Genomic DNA, 26,286 nt, shown 5'->3' with positions numbered 1-26,286 from the left:
ATATTGGTTCTTAAATGCACAAGTTGAGTAAGTTTTGTGATCTCCAGTCCTGTTTTACTCCTTGCACAATGGTTTGTGACTAAGTGAACCTGCCATGACCCCTGACAAGGTAGAACAAATTTGAGAAAGTAAGAATAGTAAGCTAATTACTCAATTTGGGATTTGATCAGTAATCAAACCAAAACTTTTATTTGGAAATAAAAGAAAACAAAAACATCAGGGACTTCCCTAGTGGTTCAGTGGTTAAGACTCTGCACTCCCAGTGCAGGGCGTGCGGATCTAAGAACCCCACATGCCACACGGCCAAAAAAAAACCCAAGACAAACAATAAAACATCAGCCTCCTAAGTCACCTTTCTCTTACTGAATTTCCATTTTCTCCAGAAAGAATTAATCTCTTCTTTCTCCTTATCCCCAAGCACTTTTATAGCTGCACTTAGAGGCAACTGTATTAAGTTCTTTGCTTGAACTGAAGTTAATTTATTATAACCATTACTCCTGTCACCATACCAGCCAGCGTTTGGATTTCACAGGTCATGCAGTTTCCAAAACACCAACTGATCACTGCTGTATTTATTCTTACATGACTTTTCACTAGGAGAAAGTATAATTGTCTGTCATAACAGAAGTACAGATAGGATCCTAATAAGCTTATCATTGTTAATTTCTATTGCATACAAGCAAATTGCTATATTTTTTCAGTAATTTTAGAATATCTTCCTTCTGAACTATTATTAGTGTCTTCTTCCTCTGTATATTTTATCTGCCAGCTTGATTGCGAACTACTTACCAATAGGAACTGTGTCATGTAATCATTTGCTAGTTCTGTGAATGATCAGGGATTTGGTTAGACATTTCAGCTGAGAGCAGTGCCTGACCATGCTGGATCCACTGAATGCATAGCCACTAGCTTTCATGAGCACATTTTCTGTTCTCCTACCCAAGTATTTAGATAAGACAGTACAGGATACCTGACTGCAAGCCCAAAGAGTCTTTAACAAACTAAAGTGTGAGGAGGAGCCTGTATCCATGATGTTACACTCCTGTGAAACAACCACAGATCCTCTAAGAAGATTATGCTTCTGCTGTAGCAGTGCCACCTGTTAGGCACTGTTCCATGAGAGAGGATGAGAAATTCTCTGAGTTTAAAAAGTCAAAATTACATCCTTGATCAAAAAATCTCTTTCTAGTTTGAGTATCCTAGTTGACACCAGGAGTCTCTGGGAATTTGGTCTTGACGCGATTCTCAGAGTGTATGTGGCATACATTCCACACGGGCCTTGGGGGATGGAGCAGGCTTAGTTTTGGGTTTTCAGCAGGGTTTGTCATCTTCATAGCTGAGTAGAACACTCGAATGTGACATGTACTCAATTGTACCCATTTTTCATTCATTATTTATCGATAATTTTTTATGTAGCAGGTCTTATCTTAAAAAAACAAAAACAAAAAAACAAGCACCCTCTGCTTTTGTGAGTTTAGTTTGTGAAAAAAAATGAGAGCAGGAGACTTACTGAACTTCACCTGAATATTAACATTCACGCCCCGCTCTCACTCTTTGCTCAGCAAATCACATGACATTTATTGATCAGAACATTTTATAGTTAATTCACTTTAAACTTTTCCAAAATGCTGTTTGGCTTCTTGCCAAAAACCTATATAGTACCAGGATTTATTCAGTAGTTTTGTAAATATGACTGCTTCCTTTTTCTGAAAGAAATAGAAATGTCTGAGAGAAAATGGCTTCCCTGCCAAAAAGAGAAATAGCTTTTATGGCTCAGAGAATAATAGTTCAACCATATAGCAAGAGAGAGCTTGTCTGTATCCCACTTTATATTAATTCAGAACTCATGAAAAATTCTTGGAAAAGAGGCATTTGTTGTAGGAGTCAAAGTGGTACTATTTGTAGGCTGATGTGGTAGTGTATCAGAATTCCCAGAATGGAAAAATTATTCAATGTGTAGAATAGTATATTCCAGATTATTTTTGTGTTATAAAATCAAAAATCTTATACAGTCCTTAGGCCATTTCTTTTGAGAATCTGAGACAAGACCATCCAGGCCATTTCTAATGTGGAGGGTGGGTTGAGGATGGGGTATCAGTTCACAGCAGAGCCTTAATTGTACTTGGTGATGACTTCTATCAGCTGTTTAACCAAGTATCCTCTAGTATTTTTCTCTAAATAAATCAAGAGATCTTTCCTCAATTGTTAGACAACTTTTCTAGATTAGTTTCCAATAATAACAAAAGGGAAATTTTTTTCCACTAATTTTCTGATTACTTCATCTGCAAGAGTAAAGTGAATACTGAAACAGTGAGCCTCACTCATTTATAGGAACATCTGAATAAGGCACTCAACAATTATTTCTTTTCCAGATATCTACAAGTACTGTTTATACCAGTTTCTTAACTTTAAAAAAAATCCTATTTGTTATCAAAGACCTCTGTGTCTAAAAGATAAACTTACTTATTTTTTAGGTTTCTGAAAAAGTAAACTCTAGATGACCCAGCACTTGGTCAAATTTCAACTAAGAGTGAGATTGAATTAGTAGTCTCAGAATCTCAGCATGTATTTGGCCTTTCGTAGTGGTAAAGAATCCACTTGCCAGTGCAGAGACACAAGAGGCAAGAGTTCAATCCCTGGGTCAGGAAGACCCCCTGGAGTAGGAAATGACAAGCCACTCCAGTATTCTTGCCTGGGAAGCCAAGGACAGAGGAGCCTGGCAGGCTACGGTCCGTGGGGTCACAAAGAGTTGGATACGACTGAACACACATGCGTGCACGCACGCACATTGTTAATGAAGCTTGCCTGGAGGCAGGACTGCCTGTTACAGTGCTTAAGCGGGGCAGTCAGGCTATTTATAAATGCAGACACTTTAAGAAGTCCTGTTTCCTGGGTTTTGCTTATGTAAGCCTACAGAATTATCAGTTGTAAGAGTGGGGAGTAAACACAGGAAACTGGGGAGTTCTAGGCTTTTCGGAACATTATGTAGTTGAAAAGCAACATGGTTTCCTGCAGACTGAGAACTGCGGACATTGCAGTGGAGAAAATGAGACCCAGAATGGCAAATAACCTTGTGGACATTGACCTCTGAACCTGGTCTCCGCCTCTCTCTTACCTCCGCTCCTGCCCCTGTTTTGAGAGAGGGGGGAATTCTCTGGTTAAAAACTGAACCCACAGGAGAGCGGGTCCCTCCTGAGGAAGCCGCCTTACTCTCTCTTGTTGAGCTCAGTTCTGTGTAGAGGAGAATACTTCCAGCACCCTCTGTAAGTCAGCATCCTGTGGGAACACTTCCACACAACCAAAGCCTCATTCATTCATTTATTTTAAAATGCCTATTGAGTGCCTTCTGTGTGCCAAGCACTGGAGATTCAGCAGTGAGAAATGGATAAAAATTCCTTGTCCTCAGGGAGCCGACTTTCTACTGTGAGTCCTCCTAAGAGCTGTCCAAGTTAAATGGACTTTAGAAGTGGGTGTATCTGAGAAGCCTCTGAAGTTTACAGGGCCCCTCACCTGTTCTGTGCCCTTAAACAGGCTTTATATCTGAGCAGGTGTGGAGAGGAAAAGACACTTCTTCCTATTGAAAGAATATGAAGAATGGCAGCCTTCCGTGTTACACAAACCGCTTTCTGGGTATATACATATGTGTGTGTGTGTATATATGTATATATATCTATATATATTTCACTTTGTTGGGTTTTAGTCTACAGTTACAATACCATGTCAGGTTTCATTCATTTTAACCTGTTGGCAGTTGTTTCTAGAATGTGAATGAGTTTTTCTGCATGTACCTGATATTGAGTGACTGTCATTTCCAAAATATTTTAAGATTCCATTTTATGAATAAAACATATGCTAGACTTTTTACTAGGCTGAGAGCAATATGACAATATCAGGCCTCAGGTTCCTTCACGTTCTATAATTCTGATTTAGTGATTCCTTGTAGAAGCTGAGTCTGCCCAACACAACGGGCAGAAATATTACAGAGAAAGCCATTTTGATGCTCTGAGAAGAATGTATAATTCCCATGTATTAATTTTAAATGCAATTACGGAGCCACAGATTTTCAGAAGAAAGAGTGCTCTTTGACCCAGTGTTAGTAATTGCAGAGGTTTGGTTCTTAATCTGCCTGTGGGGTAGTTCTTCCACGTGTTCTGGTTTTAGAAGGAAGTGCCTTTGAACATTGGTTCGGTTCTTATGGGTCTCAAACTGCAGATTGTGACACCATGAAACAGTTTTCTAGTACTTGGTGCCAGCAATTTTATTATTTGAAGCAATAACATTGGTCATCCCTAGAGTTGGGCCCACGTCCCAGGCTAAAACTCAAAACTGTGTCTTAGGGCAACAGATCAGCTCCTGTGTCTAGTTCATTCAGCTTTCAGGATGAATTTTAATTTTAACCCCAACCCAGTGTTCTCGTGGGTCCCTTTGTTGCCACTCATATTGAAGTGCACTTGTTCTCAGTTTTTCAGGCTAATTGAAATTACATAATCAGATATCAGTTTGGTAGTCTAGAAATCCAGTTTGAAGCAAAATGAGTAATTTTGTCATATCCATTTAATGATCTGTTAGGGGCTGTTGAAGATCAATGAAATGTAACTCTTTTTATGATCTGATGAAAAAAACCTCTCACATATGTGGGCAGCATTTTCAGGCAAAGACTAGGTAAATCCAGGGTAAAGAAAAACTAATACCATTAGTCTTTGAACAACTATGGAATTGTTTTGGAATTATGAACAATTATTATGGAATCTGAACAATTATAGTCAGATTTCCTGAAATCATTCTAGCAAACTATCGAAAGCCCAGGAGGAGCTGAACTTGGGAAAAGGTAGGAACGTGACCATGTACAGCTTAAACTTCTGTAAGCCCCTAAATTTCCCAGGGGATAAATTTCATCTGGTCACCTTTAAAGGAGTCATTGTTGATGGTTATGAATTCAGAATATAAACTTGAGGTTGAAAAGAAGTGACTTCAGCTATGTTTCAGAGTAGGATTATTTTTGTGTTTGAGGATATTAGAAATTCTTTGTTGCTACCATTTCTGGAAGTATTCTAGGATGACACTTTCTCAAGTTGGAGTCAAGAATGATGGAACTTTCATAGGGCAAAGAATTACCTGATGACATAACTAGCAAGTATGAAGGACAGCCTTCTTAACCATGTTCTGTATTTTTCATTGTCTGCTGGAAAGAGATGTTGCTAATTCCAGATATGTAGTGGTGAATGAAACAGACATATTCTTTGAGTTTATGGAGTTGATGGTCTGGTAGGGGAGGCATATATTCATAAACAAGTAAATAAGCCAGTGTTTAATTATATGTTGTGGTAAGTGCTATGAAGGAAAATAACTGATGTGATTTGAGGATGCAACTTGAGTTTTGGTAGTAAGAAGAAAGGCTTTTCTGAGGAAATGCACTTGTTTGATGTTTTACCAATATTTTAAATGTGATTTTGTTGCTTTTGAAACACTCCTGTCAGCTGCATAAAGGGAGAAACCTCATTTTCTTACGTAATTCCTTACAATTTAAGGCACTGAGTAAATGTTTGTGGACAGTTTTGTGACCCATGATATGGTGTCCGTTTTCCTTTAGAAAATTCACCCTCTGTTTAATTTGGATACAGAAAATAGGATCTGAATGCTTTTAAGAGTCTGTAACCATGCCTGGCCTATAGTTAGTATATAAACATTTGTTGAATGAATGAATGAAGATTACAAACTGAGTTTGGTTTCTCAGTTAAAAGTATTCTCGGTGATCAGATAAAACCACAGATCTACTCTTTTCCTTCATGTTCATCATTCTTTTTAAAAAATTTTTATTGAAGTATAGTAGATTTACAATGCTGTGTTAGTTTCAGGTATACAGCAAAATGAATCAGTTATACATATATCTACTCTTTTCTTTTTTTCACGTTCTTTTCCCATAAAGGATGTTACAGAGTATTGAGTAGAGGTCCCTGGGCTGTGCAGTAGCTATTTTATATATGGGGGCTTCCCCTGTGGCTCAGATGGTAAAGAATCTACCTGCACTGTGGCAGACCTGGGTTTGATCCCTGGATCAGGAAGATCCCCTGGAGAAGGGAATGGCAACCCCCTCCAGTATTCTTGCGTGGAGAATCCCATGGACAGAAGAGCCTGGCGGGTTACAGTCCATGGGGTCGCAAGAGTCGGACACAACTAAGCAACTACAATTTCACTTTCATTTTATATATAGAAGTGTGTATATGTCAGTCTCCCAATTTATCTGTCCTCTCCCCTTTTCCCCCCTGGTAACAAGTTTGTTTTCTACAAGTGACTCTATTTCTGTTTTATAAGTAAGTTCATTTGTACCTTTTTTTTTTTTACATTCCACATATAAGCCATATCATATGATATTTGTCTTTGTCTGACTTCTTCACTCAGTATAACAGTCTCTAAGTCCATCCACATTGCTGCAAATGACATGATTTTGTTCTTCTTTGCAGCTGAGTACTATCCTGTTGTACATATGTGCCACATCTTCTTTAGTTTTGTCTTGGCTTTGGTAAATAGTGCAGCAGTAAACATCAGAATGCATATATCTTATCATACTACAGTTTTCTCCAGATACATGCTGGATCATATAGTAGTTCTATATTTAGTTTTTTAAGTTCAGTTCAGTCGCTCAGTCATGTCTGACTCTTTGCAACCCAGCATGCCAGGACTGTAGCACGCAAGGCTTCCCTGTCTGTCACCAACTCCCAGAGCTTGCGCAAACTCATGTCCATCGAGTCAGTGATGCCATCCATCTCATCCTCTGTCATCCCCTTTTCCTTCTGCCTTCAATCTTTCCCAGCATCAGGGTCTTTTCAAATGAGTCAGTTCTTCACCTCAGGTGGCCAAAGTATTGAAGTTTCAGCTTCAACATCCAATGAATATTCAGGACTGATTTCCTTTAGGATGGACTGGTTGGATCTCCTTGCTATCCAGGGGACTCCCAAAAGTCTTCTCCAACACCACGTTTCAAAAGCATCAGTTCTTCAGCACTCAGCCTTCTTTATGGTCCAACTCTCACATCCATATGTGACTACTGAAAAAACCATAGCTTTGAATATACAGACCTCTGTCAGTAAAGTAATGTCTCTGCTTTTTAATATACTGTCTAGGTTGGTCATAGCTTTTCTTCCAAGGAGCAAGCATCTTTTAATTTCCTGGCTGCAGTCACCATCTGCAGTGATTTTGGAGTCCAAGAAAATAAAGTCTGTCACTGTTTCCATTGTTTCCCCATCTATTTGCCATGAAGTGAAGGGACCAGTTGCCATGATCTTAGTTTTTTGAATATTGAGTTTTAAGCCAGCTCTTTCACTCTCCTCTTTTACTTTCATCAAGAGGCTCTTTAATTCCTCTTCACTTTCTCCCATAAGGGTGGTGTCATCTGTATATCTGAGGTTATTGATATTTCTCCCGCCAGTCTTGATTCCAGCTTGTGCTTCATCCAGCCTGGCATTTTATATGATGTACTCGGCATATAAGTTAAATAAGCAGGGTGACAATATACAACCTTGACGTACTCCTTTCCCGATTTGGAACCAGTGTTGTTCCATGTCCGGTTGTAACTGTTGCTTCTTGACCTGCATGCAGATTTCTCAAGAGGCAGGTAAGGTGGTCTGGTAGTCCCACAGTTTGTTGTGATCCACACACATTCAAAGGCTTTAGTGTAGTCAATGAAGCAGAAGTAGATGTTTTTCTGGAATTTTCTTGCTTTCTCTCTGATCTAACTGATATTGGCAATTTGATCTCTTTTTCCTCTGCCTTTTCTAAATCCAACTTGAACATCTGGAAGTTCTCAGTTCACTCACTGTTGAAGCCTAGCTTGGAGAAAGTTGAACATTACTTTGCTAGCATGTGAGAAGAGTATAATTGTGCGGTAGTTTGAATATTCTTTGGCATTGCCTTTCTTTGGGATTGGGATGAAAAGGAACCTGCATACTGTCCTCCATAGTGGTTATACCAATTTACATTCCCACCAATATTGTAGGATGATTCCCTTTTCTCCACACTCTCTCTAGCATTTACTGTTTGCAGATTTTTTGGTGATGGTCACTCTGACTGGTGTGAGGTGATACCTCATTGTAGTTTTGATTTGTATTTCTCCAATAATAGGTGATGTTGGAGCATCTTTTCATGTGCTTTGTAGCCATCAGTGTATCTTTGGAGAAATGTCTATTTAGATCTTCCAGCTCTTTTTTGATTAGGTTGTGTGTTTTTTTTTTTTTTTGAGCTGCATGGGCTGTTTTTATATTTTGGAGATTATTTGCAAATGAAGGAATTATTTTCTCCCATTCTCTGGGTTCATGCCCATCCTTTTTAACACACATGTTCCCATCATTTTTTCCCCAAGAGTACCATTTGGTTTCAGGACTCCATCTGTCTTGTCTACAAATAAACTCCAAAATTACAGTTCTAACCCTGTTTTCTCCCACCAATCAGTCCTCACCCCTATTTCCTACTGCTTGCCTGTTCTCTCCACTAAAATGTCATGGAATCTCAGACATGTACGTGCTCGACTTCTCCCTTGATAGCTGCATGGCTCGCTCCTCACCTCCTGAGGTCCTTATGCAGAAGTCACCCTCTCAGTGAAGCCTCCACCGGGCACCACATCTAAACTGCAAGCCACTCCTCACACTGCCACCCTCACTCCCTAACCACCTTCGGTGCTTTGTTTTTACCCATACCACTTATTCAACATTCTGTATACTTATTTAGTTTCGGTCTCCACCCTCACTTTCATCTTTTATAAGGGTTAAACTCTATGAGAATAAGATTTTTTTTTTTTTTTCTGTTTTGTTCACTTCTGTATCCTCAGTGCCTGGCACATGGTAGGAATTCAGTAAATATTTGTTGAATGGATAAATATATATAATGTTCAAGCATTATAAATATAATGCTTATATTGCATTAGAATACACAGTGAACAAGTCAGGTGCTTGAATCAGTACCTACTATGACTGGGAATGCAACAGCTGCAAATGCAAACTGATACTAGCGTTTCATGATAGTGACCCAGGTACTAAGGGTCACTTAGTATCACAAGATACTTGCCATTGGGGATGTGATTTCCTGAAATGATGATAAACAAATCTCAGTTAAAAAATAATAATATTCCCAACATAGTGGAGTGGTTTGTAAGAATGTATTCGAAAGACACTCTGACTATGTTTGAACTTCCTGCTGTGCCATTTCCTTGTTGTATTACTAGTTGCATGACATTTTTATGCTCCAGTTTTCTCATCTATAAAATGGGAATAATAATGCCTGAATTAGGAGGTTGCTTTGAGTATTAGATGAACAGTGTCTGGCAAACCAAACCACTAAATGTTATTAAATAAATTACTCAGTAGTTTATTCCTGGAAATTTAGTATATATAAAAACCAATACAGTATTGTAAAGTAATTAGCCTCCAATTAAAATAAATAAATTTATATTAAAAAATAAGTAAATAAATTTAAAAATAAATAAATAATAAAAAAGAGAAAAAAACATGTAAAAATGCTTTATATTTAAATATAAAACAGTAAGTGTAGTTTCCTTCAATCATCATGACCACTACATGTCTTCCTTAAGGGTTGATGGGTTTTATAGACATTATTGTAGGCCCATACATTTTTAAAATTAAATTATTATAGATCTTCTAACTAGATAAGTTCTTTCTCATCTGTGTCCCCATTGTTCAGAAATATAATAATCATGTAATATTTAACAAATTCTATTCATACCTCTCCTTCTCAAACTATTCTGAAAAACTGAAGAGGAGAGAGCACATCCAAATTCATTCTGCAAGGCCACCATTACCCTGATACCAAAATCAGAGAAAGATACTATGAAAAAAGAAAATCACAGGCCAACATTTCTGATGACTATAAATGCAAAAATCTACAACAAAGTATTAGCAAACCAAATTCAATAATATGTAAAAAGGATCACATACCATGATCAAGTGGGATTTATTCCAGGGATGGAAGGATGGCTCAATATCTGCAAATCAATTAATGTGGTACATCACATTAACAAAATGAAGACTAAAAATCACATGATTGTCTTAACAGATGCAGAAGCATTTGACAAAATTCAATATCCATTCATGATAAAAACTGTCATCACAGTGAATATAGTGGGAACATGTCTAAACATAATAAAGGCCATTTATGACAAACCCACAGTTAATATATTCAACAAGAAAAGCTGAAAGTTTTTCCTGTAAACTCAGGAATAAGGTAAGGATGCCAACTCTCACCACTTCTGTTTAACACAGTGTTGGAAGTTCTAGCCATATTAATCAGACAAGAAATAAAAGGCATACAAATTGGATGGGAAGAAGTAAAACTCTCACTACTATGACATGACACTATGTAGAAAGCCCTGAAATCTCTACCCCGAAACTAAATAAATAAGTTCAGTCAGTTACAGGATACAAGATTAATTAAAGAAATATTTTGTTTCCCTATATACTAATGATGAAGTATCAGAAGGAGAATTCAAGAAAACAGTCCTATCTACATTGGCATCGAAAAGAATAAAATTCCTAGCAACAGATTTAAACCAAGGACGTTAAAAGACCTGTACTGTGAAAACTATAAGTTATTGATGAAGGAAATCGAAGACAGTATAGACAATTGTAAAGACATTCAATGTTCATGAATTGGAAGAATTAATCTTGTTAAAATGACCATACTACCCAAAGCAATCTACAGATTTATTGTATTGCCTATCAAAATAGCTATGACATTTTTCACAGGACTAGAACAATCAATTCTAAAAATTTTACATGGAACCACCAAAGACTTCAAATAGTCAAAGCAACTTGAGAAGAAAGAATAAAGTTGGAGGCATCACACTTCCTGACTTCAGACTATACTACAAAGCTACAGTCGTCAAAACAGTATGGTTCTGTATACAGATACATAGATCAGCGGGACAGAATAGAGAGCCCAGAAGCATATCCACACATTTATGGCCAATTAATCTATGACAAGAGAGGCAAGAATATACAATAGAGAAAAGACAGTGTCTTCATTAAGTGGTGCTGGGAAAATTGCACAGTTACATGTAAAAGAATTAAAGGAGAACATTCTCTAGTACTGTATATAAAAATAAACTTGAAATAGATTAAAAACCTAAATGTAAGACTGGAAACTATAAAAACTCCTAGAAGAAAACATAGGCAGAACCCTTTTTGACAAAAATTGTAGCACTAGTATTTAGGATCTGTCTCCTAAAGCAAAGGAAATAAAAACAGAAGTAAATAAATGGGACCTAATTAAGCTTAAAAGCTTTTGCATAACAAAGGAAACCACCAACAAAAAGAAGACAGCCATTTTGGGAGAAAACAGGAGAATGGGAGAAAATATTTGCAGTGATATGACCAGTAAGGGTTTAATATCCAAAATATATATAAACAGCTCATAACAATTCAATGTTGAAAAAGCAAACAGCCCAAATAAAAAAGTGCAGAGGACCTGAATAGACATTTTTCCAAAGTAGACGTATAGATGCCCAGCAAGCACATGAAAAAAAATGCTCAGCATCACTGATTAATGAGAAATGCAAATCAAAACCTCAATGAGATATCGCCTCACACCTATCAAAATGGTTGTCATCAAAAAGACCACAGATAACAAATGTTGGGGAGGATGTGGAGAAATCCTTGTACACTGTTGGCGGGAATGTAAATTGGTACAGCCACTGTGGAAAACTATATGGAGTCTCCTCAAGAAACTAAAAATAAAACTACCATATGATCTAGCAACTCCCCTTCTGAGTATATATCTGAAGAAAATGAAGACATTAATTCAAAAGAACACATGCACCTCAGTGTTCATGAGAGCATTATTTACAGTAGTCAAGATAATGAAGGCAATCTAGGTGTCCATCAGTAGATGAGCGCATAAAGAAAATGTGGTGTATATAGCAACAGAATACTACTCAGCCATAAAAAAGAATGAAGCATCGCCATTTGCAACAACATGGATGGAACTGAAGAGTATCCAGTTCAGTTCAGTTGCTCAGTCGTGTCCGACTCTTTGTGACCCCATGAATTGCAGCACGCGGGACCTCCCTGTCCATCACCAACTCCAGGACTTCAATCAAACTCACGTCCATCGAGTCGGTGATGCCATCTTCTCATCCTCTGTCGTCCCCTTCTCCTCCTGCCCCCAATCCCTCCCAGCATCAGGGTCTTTTCCAATGAGTCAACTCTTCGCATGAAGTGGCCAAAGTACTGGAGTTTCAGCTTTAGCATCAGTCCTTCCAAAGAACACCCAGGGCTGATCTCCTCTAGAATGGCGCGGTTGGATCTCCTTGCAGTCCAAGGGACTCTCAAGAGTCTTCTCCAACACCACAGTTCAAAAGCATCAATTCTTCAGCACTCAGCTTTCTTCACAGTCCAACTCTCACATCCATACATGACCACTGGAAAAACCATAGCCTTGACTAGACGGACCTTTTTAGGCTTAGTGAAATAAATCAGACAGAGAAAGAAAAATACTGTATGTTATCATTTATATGTGGAATGTCAAAAATAAAATGACTGAATATAATAAAACAGAAACAGACTACCAGATATGGACAACAAAGCAGTGGTTTCCAGTGGGGAGAAACAAGGTAAAGGGAGGGAATAAAGAAGTAGAAACCACTATGTATAAAATAAGCTACAAGCATAGAGAATATAGCCAATATTTTATAATAATTTTAAATGGAATATAATAGCAATTTATGTAATACAGTAAATCAACTATACTTCAATAAAAAATAAATACACATGTATTTTTAAAAAGTTTAACAAATTCTGGTTTGTCTTGTAGTTAAATGTATAAAGCCCCTCCCACTGTCCCTCCCTGCCCTTGGACACTCAGATCAGATCAGATCAGTTGCTCAGTCGTGTCTGACTCTTTGCGACCCCATGAATCGCAGCACACCAGGCCTCCCTGTCCATCACCAACTCCCGGAGTTCACTGAGACTCACGTCCATCGAGTTAGTGACGCCATCCAGCCATCTCATCCTCTGTCGTCCCCTTCTCCTCCTGCCCCCAATCCCTCCCAGCATCAGAGTCTTTTCCAATGAGTCAACTCTTCACATGAGGTGGCCAAAGTACTGGAGTTTCAGCTTTAGCATTATTCCTTCCAAAGAAATCCCAGGGCTGATCTCCTTCAGAATGGACTGGTTGGATCTCCTTGCAGTCCAAGGGACTCTCAAGAGTCTTCTCCAACACCACAGTTCAAAAGCACCAATTCTTTGGCGCTCAGCCTTCTTCACAGTCCAACTCTCACATCCATACATGACCACAGGAAAAACCATAGCCTTGACTAGATGAACCTTTGTTGGCAAAGTAATGTCTCTGCTTTTGAATATGCTATCTAGGTTGGTCATAACTTTCCTTCCAAGGAGTAAGCGTCTTTTAATTTCATGGCTGCAGTCACCATCTGTAGTGATTTTGGAGCCCAGAAAAATAAAGTCTGACACTGTTTGCACCGTTTCCCCATCTATTTCCCATGAAGTGGTGGGACTGGATGCCATGATCTTCGTTTTCTGAATGTTGAGCTTTAAGCCAACTTTTTCACTCTCCACTTTCACTTTCATCAAGAGGCTTTTGAGTTCCTCTTCACTTTCTGCCATAAGGGTGGTGTCATCTGCATATCTGAGGTTATTGATATTTCTCCCGGCAATCTTGATTCCAGCTTGTGTTTCTTCCAGTCCAGCATTTCTCATGATGTACTCTTCATATAAGTTAAATAAATAGGGTGACAATATACAGCCTTGACGTACTCCTTTTCCTATTTGGAGCTAGTCTGTTGTTTCATGTCCAGTTATAACTGTTGCTTCCTGACCTGCATACAAATTTCTCAAGAGGCAGATCAGGTGGTCTGGTATTCCCATCTCTTTCAGAATTTTCCACAGTTTATTGTGATCCACACAGTCAAAGGCTTTGGCATAGTCGATAAAGCAGAAACAGATGTTTTTCTGGAACTCTCTTGCTCTTTTGATGATCCAGCGGATGTTAGCAATTTGATCTCTGGTTCCTCTGCCTTTTCTAAAACCAGCTTGAACATCAGGAAGTTCACGGTTCACATATTGCTGAAGCCTGGCTTGGAGAATTTTGAGCATTACTTTACTAGCATGTGAGATGAGTGCAATTGTGCGGTAGTTTGAGCATTCTTTGGCATTGCCTTTCTTTGGGATTGGAATGAAAACTGACCTTTTCCAGTCCTGTGGCCACTGCTGAGTTTTCCAAATTTGCTGGCATATTGAGTGCAGCACTTTCACAGCATCATCTTTCAGGAGTTGAAATAGCCCCATGGAATTCCATCACCTCCACTAGCTTTGTTTGTAGTGATGCTTTCTAAGGCCCACTTGACTTCACATTCCAGGATGTCTGGCTCTAGGTCAGTGATCACACCATCGTGATTATCTGGATCGTGAAGATCTTTTTTGTACAGTTCTTCTGTGTATTCTTGCCATCTCTTCTTAATATCTTCTGCTTCTGTTAGGTCCATACCATTTCTGCCCTTTATTGAGCTCATCTTTGCATGAAATGTTCCTTTGGTATCTCTGATTTTCTTGGACACTCACAGCCTGAAATCTCTCCACTGTCTGAGAAACAGCAAAGGGCAGACAATAGAAGTTACTGGGTGCTCTTTGCTCCTGCAGGTGTTCTTCCTTATGTCTCTGGAAAGAGTCAAGTCAGAAGTGTATTTTGTGTTTCCATCTGCAGTATGCCTGCCTGCTAAGTCACTTCAGTTGTGTCCAACTCTGCAATCCCGTGGACTGTAGTCCGTCAGGTTCCTCTGTCCATGGGGATTCTCCAGACAAGAAGAATGGAGTGGGTTGCCATGCCCTCCCTCCAGGGGATCTTCCTGACCCAGAGATCAAACCTGCGTCTCTTAATGTCTCCTGCATTGGCAGGTGGCTTCTTTACCACCAGTGTCACCTGGGAAGCCCATCTTCAGTATGACTCTTAGTTATTCACTCAGTCTTCTTCCCCGCTGATGAGGGAAAGGTTCTAGCGCGACCAGTGATCTGATCCCTTACCTGCTACCTTCAAAAATGCCAGACATTTTTTAAAAGAGCCAAACCTCTTTTCTGTCAGTATTTTAACATATTCAGTGACATAGAACATTTATATATTGGTTATAAGAAAAAGGTCAATATTGGAATTTTCATAGAAGGTTCTCAGAAGAAGTTCTTGAAACAGGAATAACATTGAAACATATACACTACTACATATGAAATAGATAACCAGTGTGGGTTTGATGTATGAGGCAGGGCATCCAAAGCCGGTGCTCTGTGACATCTGGAGGTTTAGAGTGGGGAAGGAGATGGGAGGGGGGCTTCAGGATAGAGGGGGCATATGTATACCTATGGCTGATTCATACTGATGTATGGCAAAAACCATCACAATATTGTAAAGTAATTATCCTACAATTAAATTAATTTTTAAAAAAAGAAGTTGAATGGAGAATTTGGGTAGAAGAGTAGAAAGAGCTTTTTAATTTTTTTTCCAACGCATGGCGCACTGGGATGGTCACAACCGGCACACATGTGATATTTTACCACGTTATTGTTCATTCTGTTCCCACCTTCCATTCCCTTTGTCTCCACTTTCTTACCCATTTGGGTTTCTTTCCTCATTTTTCAGTTTGTTTGTTTTGGATGAAGTTATATCTTGTGATCCGTGGAAGGGGGGATTTTTATTTACCATCCATGTCTCCCCACACCCCGCAGAATTCAGGTACAGATACTGACAGCCTACTGCCAGTCACCAGCCTAGCTTGATTAGTGTCTGATTCTGAACAGAAATCTGTTTTCTCATACATAACTTCTTTGCAAAGCACTGGTGAAGTCTTGTTTTGTTTTGTTTTGCTTTTAAATTAAATTAAATTAAATTTCTGTAAAATTCTGAGGTATTTGAATTCTGTTTATGGTCAAGGTTCTGATGTATGTGTTAGTCATCTCCCAGCTAACAGCCTCTTGGCAGGCTATTCTTAATTCAGTCACTGTGTGTTTACAGGCATTCAGAATTTCACAGTGCCTAGAGTTTTTCCACCTCCACTATCCAGGCACTCTTTTTCATGCTTTCCCAGTCCTTCTGGGCATTCAGAATCACTTTCTGGCGCTCATGTTTCAAGTCAATCACCTCTTCCTTTTTATTTGCCTGATTAATTTTGAACGTGAAGTATTCGTATTTTATACCTTTTTCCTGACTCAGGTCAATGTTTCTTCTCATTGTGTTTACTCCAGAAGGCCCAGAATGCAAGATCAGTTATTGCACTTGTGCAGCACCCAAAACAGCGCTTGCCAGTGCAAGAGGGAGAGTGAACCTTTACCGTCTGTGCTCCACACTGTTCCTTTTAGTTCTATTTTTCCCAAATAGTCACTGTCTTTTTTCATTAAGTACACAAAAAATGTTTCAGCAATCTTTTCACGTAACTCGAACAACTCCCTAATCCAGTATTTACCTTGTTCCCTCTTGTCAGAAAGCCCATGAGCTGTGATGTTTTCTCTTTTCTGGGGGTGCTGCCCCTTCATAATTGAAGCCTGGCCCTTAATGAGAGTGTGCAGTCCGTCCTCAGCCTCTCACATCCTGTCTGGATTTTCCTTCAGAGACTCTTCCTCTCCCTTTTCCCTGAGCCACCAGAATCTTCAGGTCTCATCTCTCCAGTTAGAACCTACTCTGGTGTATATTATTCACATGCGTGCGTGCTTAGTCATGTCCAACTCTTTGTGACCCCATGGACTGTAGCCCACCAGGGTCCTCCATCCATGGAATTCTCCAGGCAAGAATACTGGAAGTGTGAAGTGAAAGTCACTCAGTCACGTCTGACTCTTTGCAACCCCATGGGCTGTATATACAGTCATCTTCCCAACCCAGGGATCAAACCCACGTCTCTTGCATCTCTTGCGTTGGCAGGCAGATTCTTTACCACTGTACCACCGGTAGACCCCTTGTATTATTCACAGTGAGGCACAAATTTCAGAGTTTCAGAGTCTCTCTGTTGCTCCTGGAAGCAGACTGTGTGCCTGACAGCACAGGGGAAGGGCCTACCAGGCCACAAGTTATCATAAGCTGTTTCTCATTCTGTTCTCCTTTAGTTAAAATAATTAGAACCTCATCAGTAATGCCAAGACCACCCCACTCATTATGCAAGGGGGTCAGTACTGAAACCCCCAAAGGACTCTTTTATAGGGTCCCACAGAGTGGACCAAAGAAAAGAAATTGCTAGAGCTACTCTTATTTTTTTAGAGGTTGTGGGTAACTTGGGAGTCCTAATGGTATGTCACTTTAAACCCTAAATTATCAGTTTGTCGTTCAGAAGGGCTTCCTAAATTCGGTTTAAGACATTCATATCCTATCTGGTAGAGTCTTCTTCTAGTATTGCTGGTCCTTTCCTTGGCCTCAAATTTCAGAAAGGAGTGTAGAACAGAGTCCATTTTAAAGCTTCCTGAACCATAGCTAGCCTGAGCCTCCTGGATGGGCTTAAAATAATGATGCCATTTCAGCCATGGCAAGGGACTCCCAGGTTTTTGGAATCATGACACAGCTTTAGTTTTCCCCCAAACATCTGAGCTCATACCACCAGGTTTTTCATCTCTTCCCAATATTTAAGATATTAAAGAACTCCAGTTATCAATTTAAAGCATCTCAGGCACACGGGCTCTGATGACTTCTGCAGGTGGTATGGGCTATATGAGAGAACCTAGTTTTGATCTTATACTGTCATCTGGATTTTGAGTCAATCCAGGAAAGTAGTAAAAATTAGTAATGTATATTATGTCTCTTATACACGTGTTTTTCATTATTCGGTCATGTGTGTGTGTGTGTGTGTGTGTGTGTGCATGCACACACACATACAATCTTTCAGTTTTTCTAAAAGAGAGGGACCATGGTTCCAAAAGGAAATAACTAGTGTGGTACCTTGGAATCTGAACTGTATCACATGTTCTGAATGTAATAACTCCAAATACATTAGCAGCTTGTCTTTCTTCCATTGCCTACTTTTTAGAAAAGAAAACACCTGGATAGGGAAACGTTGGCTAACTTGCAGGCAATCAGATTTAATTCTCTAAAGATAAGTAAATGATTTGATAGCCATTACAGAGTAGCAGGAGCTGTAAAATTGGAGTTAAAATTCCATAGCAATGGTCTTAAAAAATAAGTAGGGTTAGTTAATATCCAGCAGCAAATGACTGCTCTTCATCACTAGTACGGCTGGGAAAGAAGGAAATTAGCTTTAACTGTAATCAAAGAGACTTATAATAAGACTTGTAGTGGGAAATTCACCATCAGTGGAGACTATTTTAGAAATTGAAACAATCAGCCAATAAAAGTGGAAGGATTATGTCTTCCATTAGCTTTAAAAATATGATCTGCTCAAGGCACTTGAAGTTGATAGCTTATTAGATTTAATAAGTTTTTAACCTTTAAGAGGCGATAGACCTCATTAAGAATCCTAACCCCTCTCCAGAAAAATGCTCACACAAATAGAACTTTGCATGTAATTTCAGGGAACTTATGGACTCTGAGGTCTTTGCATTAGACCCTGTTTTAAGACACCCCAGATTAGGTGATCTCTGTAAATCTTTTCCTGCCTCATAAGTGACAAACTCCATAGTTCAGTTTTCCCTAACATAATGGAATCTGAGGATCATATGTCAAGCTTTGGATTTTCTTCCTCTGGATTTATAATACTTGGCATACATGGTGTAGTAGTAGAAAATAAATAAAAAGATAATGGAATAGAAAGAATTCTACTTTTAAATTCAGTTCTTTGTCCTAGAGAAGCCAAGTGTTTAATTTAAAAATCACTGGCTGGCCGTGTATCATCTTCATAAAAAGGCAGTGGAGGACTGGGCCTTCGCCAGCTTCTTCCTGATCCCCACACCCAGCTCTGGATTCGTGGTTCAGAATGCAAACTGAGATGCCACGTTGACTCTCCAGCCTTCTTCCAAGTTCACACATCCTCTGACTATATTGCTGTGACTGTTCAGCTGGACTTGAAAGATGTTATCTATTTATAATTCTTCCATCAGTTTTATGCCAAGTTTCATTGACTACAAGTTGGAAAAAACCACCCGGAATTACAAATCAGGGAATAAATTATTATAGCCTTCACTGTATTTTTATGTTCCTAATTTCTAACCCTTAAATGCATAGTTGGGAATATCTTAATTAAATTAGAAATATTACTGATGCACAGGAACCAAGCAGTCTTGGCCAAGGCCCCCTTACGATTCACATGATGTGGTGGTCCATTTGACAGATTACTCCTTCCCGCTGTTGAAAGGGAAGGAGAGGACTTAAGTATTCTTCCCGCTGCACCCACTCCCCACCCTCTGCATCTGAAATCCCCTGCTGTTCCAGTTGCTGCAGTCGTGGTGATACACTGCATGGAAAGCATACAAGACATACAATGTCTGTGAATAGGTAACCTGCGGTATTTATTCTGACAGTGCCTCCAGCGCCTCCTGAGCCAGTGAAGGTTGTTTAGAAACCAGAATTGAGGAGAGGACAGCCCATCCCGGCACTGTAGCTCTGATTAGTGACTGATGAATTCTCTCTATACCCTTGAAAGCGTGTTGACAGTTCACACCTTGGAGCTCATGATGTCTTCCTGGGATTCAAGCTTATAGCGGAATTTCACCTTCTGTTGAATATTTATTCCTTGTGTGTATTCCTCTCTGCAGAGAATGTGATCAACGGGCAAGATTACGAAGTGATGATGCAGATTGACTGTCAGGTGATGGACACCAGAATCCTCCACATCAAAAGCTCGTCAGTTCCTCCTTACCTCCGGGATCAGCAGAGGAATCAAACCAACACCTTCTTTGGTTCCCCTCCAGCAGCCCCAGAGGCACCCCATGTTGTCAGCACCATCCCTGAGTCATTACAATAGTACCCTGGGGCTACATTGGAGAACTAAGAATGGGACCCTGCCAGACTGGTGAGTGGGTGAGAGAAATGTTTCTTTTTGCCTCGGTGGCAAGCAGAGAACTGCCTCATAATAGAATTCCAGAGAGAGAAGAGGAAAAAACGAAGCTGCTCCATTTCTCACCATCTGCCTATCCACTTGAAGAGCACTGAAGCTGACACAAGGCAAGCAGCAGTTCTCTGGGGGCACAGGTAGCCCTGCATTCTTCACCGCTGCCTGGTGTAGATTTTTTTTTTTCCCTGTACTTTTCTAAATTACTTTTCCCTCTGTATTTGTTTTGTGTTTAAATAGTCATATTCTTTCAAATAAGACCTGCTTCCCCTCTCTGCCATTTCACTTATAGGTACCGTACTTTGATTTAACAGCACACAGATGTTTCCACTGATTAGATCTTTCATCAACTTAATGCAAACCAATTGTGGATGTATGCTTATTGGAAAGCAAATGTCAGAACCAGCAGGGCCAAAAGCATCCCCAAGAGAGGCAAACCCTTTGGAGTGTTAGGTAAAAGGGAAAATCCTCCAGTGGCAAAGTTTATCTTGGGATTTGTGGTTCACACCTGAAACGCCACGAGAACAACTGTATTGCCGGGGGAGGGTAGTGAATTTGAGAGGATGAAATGGAAGAGACGGTGGTGGGGGTCTTTTTGAAAGAGGAGATAGCTCCATTAACACATGTATTTAAAACACTGAAAGTTTGATGAGACTGCAGTTTAATTAAAGCCATTTTCCTTCACTTGACTGAATCTCCACACACTACACACCTTCTAGTAATATGACCCAGTTCAAGTAAGGAGCATGTAGGTGACTTTAGATTTAAACAAACACGAGTTTTTTCTCTTGAGAATTGACAGGTATTTACTCCTTTAAGACTATGCACACAGGCAAATTAGATTCCTACTGGTGGAGTGCATCCCATAATATGGCAGTAATTATCAGTTCTCCAGTGAAAAGGCAGTGAAGGAATTTAATTCTTTTGTCCTCCCATTATTAAAAACGAAACAGAAAAATATCGTACTTTGTTCACTTGTACTTTACTTTCTTCTCTGTGATTTCTACCTTTAGCTTCAAAAATGGGTCTTTGACCCTCTCCTCCTCTGAAACTTTTCAATTTCTCGGTAGAATGCATTCTGCAAACACCGCTTCTTATCCTAATTGACTTGCTTTGGTCAGATTTCTTCCCTTCCATTCCACACTGTATCAGTCTCTTCCTCCCTGCAAGAAAAGAACAGAGAAAATATATCAACTCAAGGATTTATATGTAGCCAGTTAGTTTTCTGCCTGTGAAATTAGCATAGTTCCTAAATACTTCTGAAGACGCACCAGCACTTCTGTCTGGACAGTGATGCTTCTCTGTCTAAGTCAGTTAGATGCTTTTGGAGGAAATCAGTTTAACTCTTGTGAGGGGAAGTAGGGGGCTCTGTTGCTCTGTTCCCCAGGAATCTGGAGTTTGGGAAGTGTCAGTAGCCTCCTTTTCTGTATGCACAAACTGTTTTAAATCAGGGCAGCACTCCACTGTGATTTGTCTGTCCTGGGCAATTTCAGACAAGAGCCACTTCCCAGGGGACCACTCCTCCTTCTACTGGGCACCAAGAAAGAGAAGGCAGCGCCTAGAAGACCTTTAGGCTGCAGGCCATCTTCTCCAGGAGTGTCTTCTCCTGGCCCTGATCCTTCCCATTCTGTCCTGTGAATTATTCCAAACAAGAGGCTGCTGCCATGGCTAGTAGTCAGTGGCAACATGGTCATTCCCAAGCTGCCAGTCTTCCCCTGGAACTGAGGTAGTCATTACGGTGGATACACATGAAGTGTGCATGGAGTGATTATAGATGGTGCTTCCTTCCTGTCCTTTGCACTGAATCACACAAGAGCGAACCATCACATGGAGTTCTTGGCTTTAGCACTCGCTTTTACTTTTTCCCTTCATTCCCAGCTTTTCCTGCGCTCATTTTACCAAGTGGCCAGACTGAAGGCTTACATGTTGCGTCCCCTGAATGCCTTTCAGGTGGGTTAAGTGTGGATTGAGAGTACCTGTGAAGTGCCCATAAAAAGCAGCCTGGGAGCCTTGCCTGCTTGCACTCACCGACCTTTCTGCTCCTTGTCATGACCTATTCTGCAGTTGATCTTTTTGAGAGGTGGGAACAGGATTCTCCTCAGGGTACAGTTTCAGGAAATGAGTGAAAGGCAACTGACAAGTGCAAAGAAATATACTTTTTAAACTACTGTCAAGGCTACTGCTAATCCCTGGGCATAATGGTATTTTTATTTTAACGCCTGTACGCTAGCTCAAAGTCCTTTAGGAAATGGAAAGTTGCTGTGCCTGATGAATAAATTAAGCTGTTTTTTTCCCCTAATTGTTGTGGTGAGATTGCCTTTTGGGGATGGCAACCAGGAATTATGGCGGATGTGTGGGTGTATATTTATTTAATTTTTTAATTTATTAAGTCTTTAAGTGGTATTTTGCAAATGTGTGAGGATATTAGATAAGGTCACGGAGAGGTCAAGTCCACCTGTTCCTAGATGGCTGTGCCCTTTGGGGCACTGGTACTACTCTCGTGGGAAGTGATGGTGAAGACTTCTGGGTGTTTTTCCCACCTGGTTGCGACTTTTTAAGGCTTCATGGAAGTAGATGTTCCCTTGTGCTACCTACTGAGTCAGATGTCAGGGGCTGCTTCCCCGGGGGGTTAACTCACTCAGCAGAACAGGGACACAGCTCCATTAGGACCACAGTGTGAAATGTCTCTTTCTAAAGTTAGGGTTTGTGAAAGGGTCATCTTGAAAGAAACATTGCTTGCCATCCTTGTAGTTTATGTTATTGGGTAGTGTTTGTCGTTTCACAAATAAGAAATTCCCTGTGATTATGAAAGCTCAGAGCATCTTCTAATTTAAAAAAAGAAAAAAAAAAGACTACAGGCTTCAGAACAAAGCTGGCATTTCTTTGCCTTCTCTTGTTAGCAAGAAGTAGACGCAGAGGTATTTGAAAGCAGCAATGTTACATGAGTCATTCCTGAGTGTTCTGAATAAACACTACTTAGAAACAGACAAGAAATTTGGGATTCAAACTGATTTTTCTAGCATTTTTAAAGAGACACTGTCCCGATTAAACTTTCCTGGCTTGAATCTGCCTCCCGGGAATGAACCCCCAGTAGTCACAGCAGTGACACTCTGATAAGACCCTGCTGCTGCGGCATCTGGAGTGATTAAAGCTGGAGAATTCTCAAGCTCTTTGCAGCTTTTGTACTATTTTCTGATTCTCACCATTTTACTAACCTCAGGTGGTGAAACTTGACAATCAGAGAGAAAAACTTGTAATTATATTTGACTTTCTAACACATTGCCAAGTTTCAAAGCAGCTTCCACTTTCAACTATTAGAAGTAACCACTTTTACTGAAGAGCCAGAGTTAGAGTCCATGCCCCCTTCAGTCTGACCTCATGGAAATTTTCCACCGTGAAAGCCCTCTTTCCACTGCACACTGCTGGGCCAACTCAGCTTCCTGCTTCAGAGTCACAGGACTCAACTTCAAATGAGACCTTGCGTACTATCCTATTGGCTGTTTTCATACAAATTAACCTCTCAAATAAGATTGCTTAATGCCAGAATTGATAGACATTTTTGACCCTCTATAGACCCCTCATTCTTTGCCAAATGCTACTTCTGTTAGTCTTGAGTCATTTTAATTTACAGAAATTAGGATCTTCGCTGCTAATATGAATGCTAATTATAACTTATACCTGAAAAGCAGAATAAAGCTTAAAGAGATAAAATGAAATGTAAGAAATTTTTATTCTTACACCTAATAATATTTGGGAGGGAGCAGTTCCTATTTCCCCTCACCCCTAGGGGTTGAGATTAATTTTTAATTTTCTAGGAAATAGAACATTGGACTACCACCCAAAATGTTGCCAGAGTCCAGATGGAACTGTGCACATTAAAAAAAAAAAAACACTTTTCTCTTACCTGAAAAAAGAGTCTGTTCTGTTAACTTATATTTTTAATGAGTAAACTTAAAATAAATTTTATTTTGGACAAGACTAGGACTTTTCGCAGTTTATTCTAATACCTCTGTGTTAATATCTGTCAGGTTTTCTGTGAGAACTTATGAAAAGAAGATGACAAAGGCATCTGGATCAGGAAACTTGTCCTGTGTGTGAGTCAGGTCATGGCTAGTCACTGTCAAAAGTGGGCACCATACTCAACATAGTGGTTTGCTACCTTGAAGCCTGAGAGACTCAGCACATTAAAAGGCTTTTAATTGTATTAAATGGGGAACCAAGGAGTAAATAAAGCATAGTTGACCGTTTCCAAGGTCAGCAACAGTGCTGCTTGCCCCCAGTGATGCTGCTGACCATTAGTCAACAAGCAGACCTGGAGGCTTGGCGTCTTGCCCAGCAGGACCATCGCAGACAGTTCAGTGGGCTGACTTTCGCGACAGATGTATATTGGACCCTTTTAACTCGCACTCAGCCCTCATTTCTAGGTCAGTCATCTTCATGAGAGAGAGTGGGGAAATAGAACTTTAGGTGGAAACTGCTCTGTACTACTGGCCTTAGAGATACTTGTCACTTGTCATCACACTGGCAGTATGGTTAGTCTGAGACCGGTAGTGCTGCTCCCACGGAGCCATTAGAACCCGAGGAGAGAGCATCAGAGATGTCGTTTCACCAGGACTTTCTTTGTAAGGTTGTATCGGTGCTCAGTTAAGAATGGGTTAAAATATGGAGGAAAGATGTACCATTTTCTCCCTTAAATTTTTTGTTTTGTTTTGTTTTCAACACATAAAGAAACAATGACAGCAGACTATGATATGCTTTTAAGCAAGTCTTTATGATGCAATACTTGTTCTTTGTCTAAACTTCAAATAAAGAATTTTTAAACTTGCTTGGTTTTGTTCTGTATGTAGAAAGAGAAAAAAAAAAAAAAGACCCAAAATGAATCTGTAGTGTTAAGTGATTAATAATGAGAAGGGAAGCCTGACATGGTTTCGTGGCTTGTCACTGTTTAGATGAAACAATTGAGCTCTTTTCCACTCTTCTTCCCAACCTGGTTAAGTAAAAGTTTCCTTTATTGTGTCCAAATATTTAAACTACAGTCTTACTAAGGGGAAAAACAATTGTCTAAGAATTCATCCTTTGACATTCTACATTAGGAAACCAAGTTACTCAATCACACCAAAGACCTCTTTTCAGCTTGGAATGACATGTCCATGAAGCTGGTCTCTGCAGACTGTCGGCACAGAATCCATCTGGGAGCAGTCAGTGTCGGCATTTAGTGAGGACCCAGGGTATACCTCAGACACTGCTCTATGTTCACTACCTTTTATCTTATCTCAATCCTCCCTACAACTCATTTCCTACAGTGGGTACCTAACTAGTAAGCAACAGACTCAGTATTTGGACCCAAGCAGTCGATGGAGAAGGCAATGGCACCCCACTGCAGTACTCTTGCCTGGAAAATCCCATGGATGCAGGAGCCTGGTAGGCTGCAGTCCATGGGGTCGCTAAGAGTCGGACACGACTGAGCAACTTCACTTTCACGCATTGGAGAAGGCAATGGCAACCCACTCCAGTACTCTTGCCTGGAAAATCCCATGGATGGAGGAGCCTGGTGGGCTGCAGTCCGTGGGGTCGCTAAGAGTCGGACATGACTAAGCGACTTCACCTTCACTTTTCACTTTCATGCATTGGAGAAGGAAATGGCAACCCACTCCAGTATTCTTGCCTGGAAAATCCTAGGGATGGGGGAGCCTGGTGGGCTGCCATCTATGGGGTCGCACAGAGTCGGACACGACTGAAGCAACTTAGCAGCAGCAGCAGCAGTTTAACTCAGAGCATGGATTCTTATTTGCTCTATTGCTCCCCCTCCTGAGGCACAGATCAAGCATAGGTACCTGCCCTAAAGGAGCCTATGGGGTCAGGTACACAAATATATAAAATTACAGTCACATCAGGGTTCTCTCAGAGGCAAAACTACATTTCTTTCCTAAGATACCTTATCAGGCTTCTTTGAAAAGTAAGACCTCAAATCCCCTCTTCTGCAGAGAAGGTCAGCGCCCGCTGGAGGGTAGGGGCCTGGGCAGCAGCAGAATAAAAGCTACAGGACTTGGTCTCTGGATTCTGGAGCTTGTCAGGGACTCATGAGAAGATTCCCTGGTCACAGGAGGACAAAAAGACTTCACACTGCTCAATGTGCTAAAATCTGAATCCTCTTCGTTGTCTCAAATATTCAGTGAGCCTGTCGCACACACACCTTTGAATCAGTGTTGTTTGAGGGAGTGAAAGAATGGAAATCGGATGTAATGTGGTCTGACTGGTGCAGAAGAAAAGCTTGCAGACAGTAAAGCAAGATAATT

At 40.2% G+C, this 26,286-nt stretch overlaps 1 protein-coding gene across 2 annotated transcripts in view; it reads left to right on the top strand.

The window, feature by feature from the left end:
• ATF6 (activating transcription factor 6) overlaps positions 1–24,815 on the top strand; it is a 247,054-nt gene extending 222,239 nt beyond the window's left edge. For both annotated transcript variants that reach the window (XM_070782819.1, XM_019958118.2), the window contains exon 16: positions 19,695–24,815. In XM_070782819.1, coding sequence (XP_070638920.1) covers positions 19,695–19,903 — 209 coding nt within the window. In that variant the 3' untranslated portion in view covers positions 19,904–24,815. The remainder of the gene's footprint in view (positions 1–19,694) is intronic.
• Positions 24,816–26,286: the final 1,471 nt, after the last annotated feature.

Source organism: Bos indicus, chromosome 3 (assembly GCF_029378745.1).
Source record: "Bos indicus isolate NIAB-ARS_2022 breed Sahiwal x Tharparkar chromosome 3, NIAB-ARS_B.indTharparkar_mat_pri_1.0, whole genome shotgun sequence".
NCBI lineage: Eukaryota > Metazoa > Chordata > Mammalia > Artiodactyla > Bovidae > Bos > Bos indicus.
This window is presented reverse-complemented; position numbering and strand designations above follow the sequence as displayed.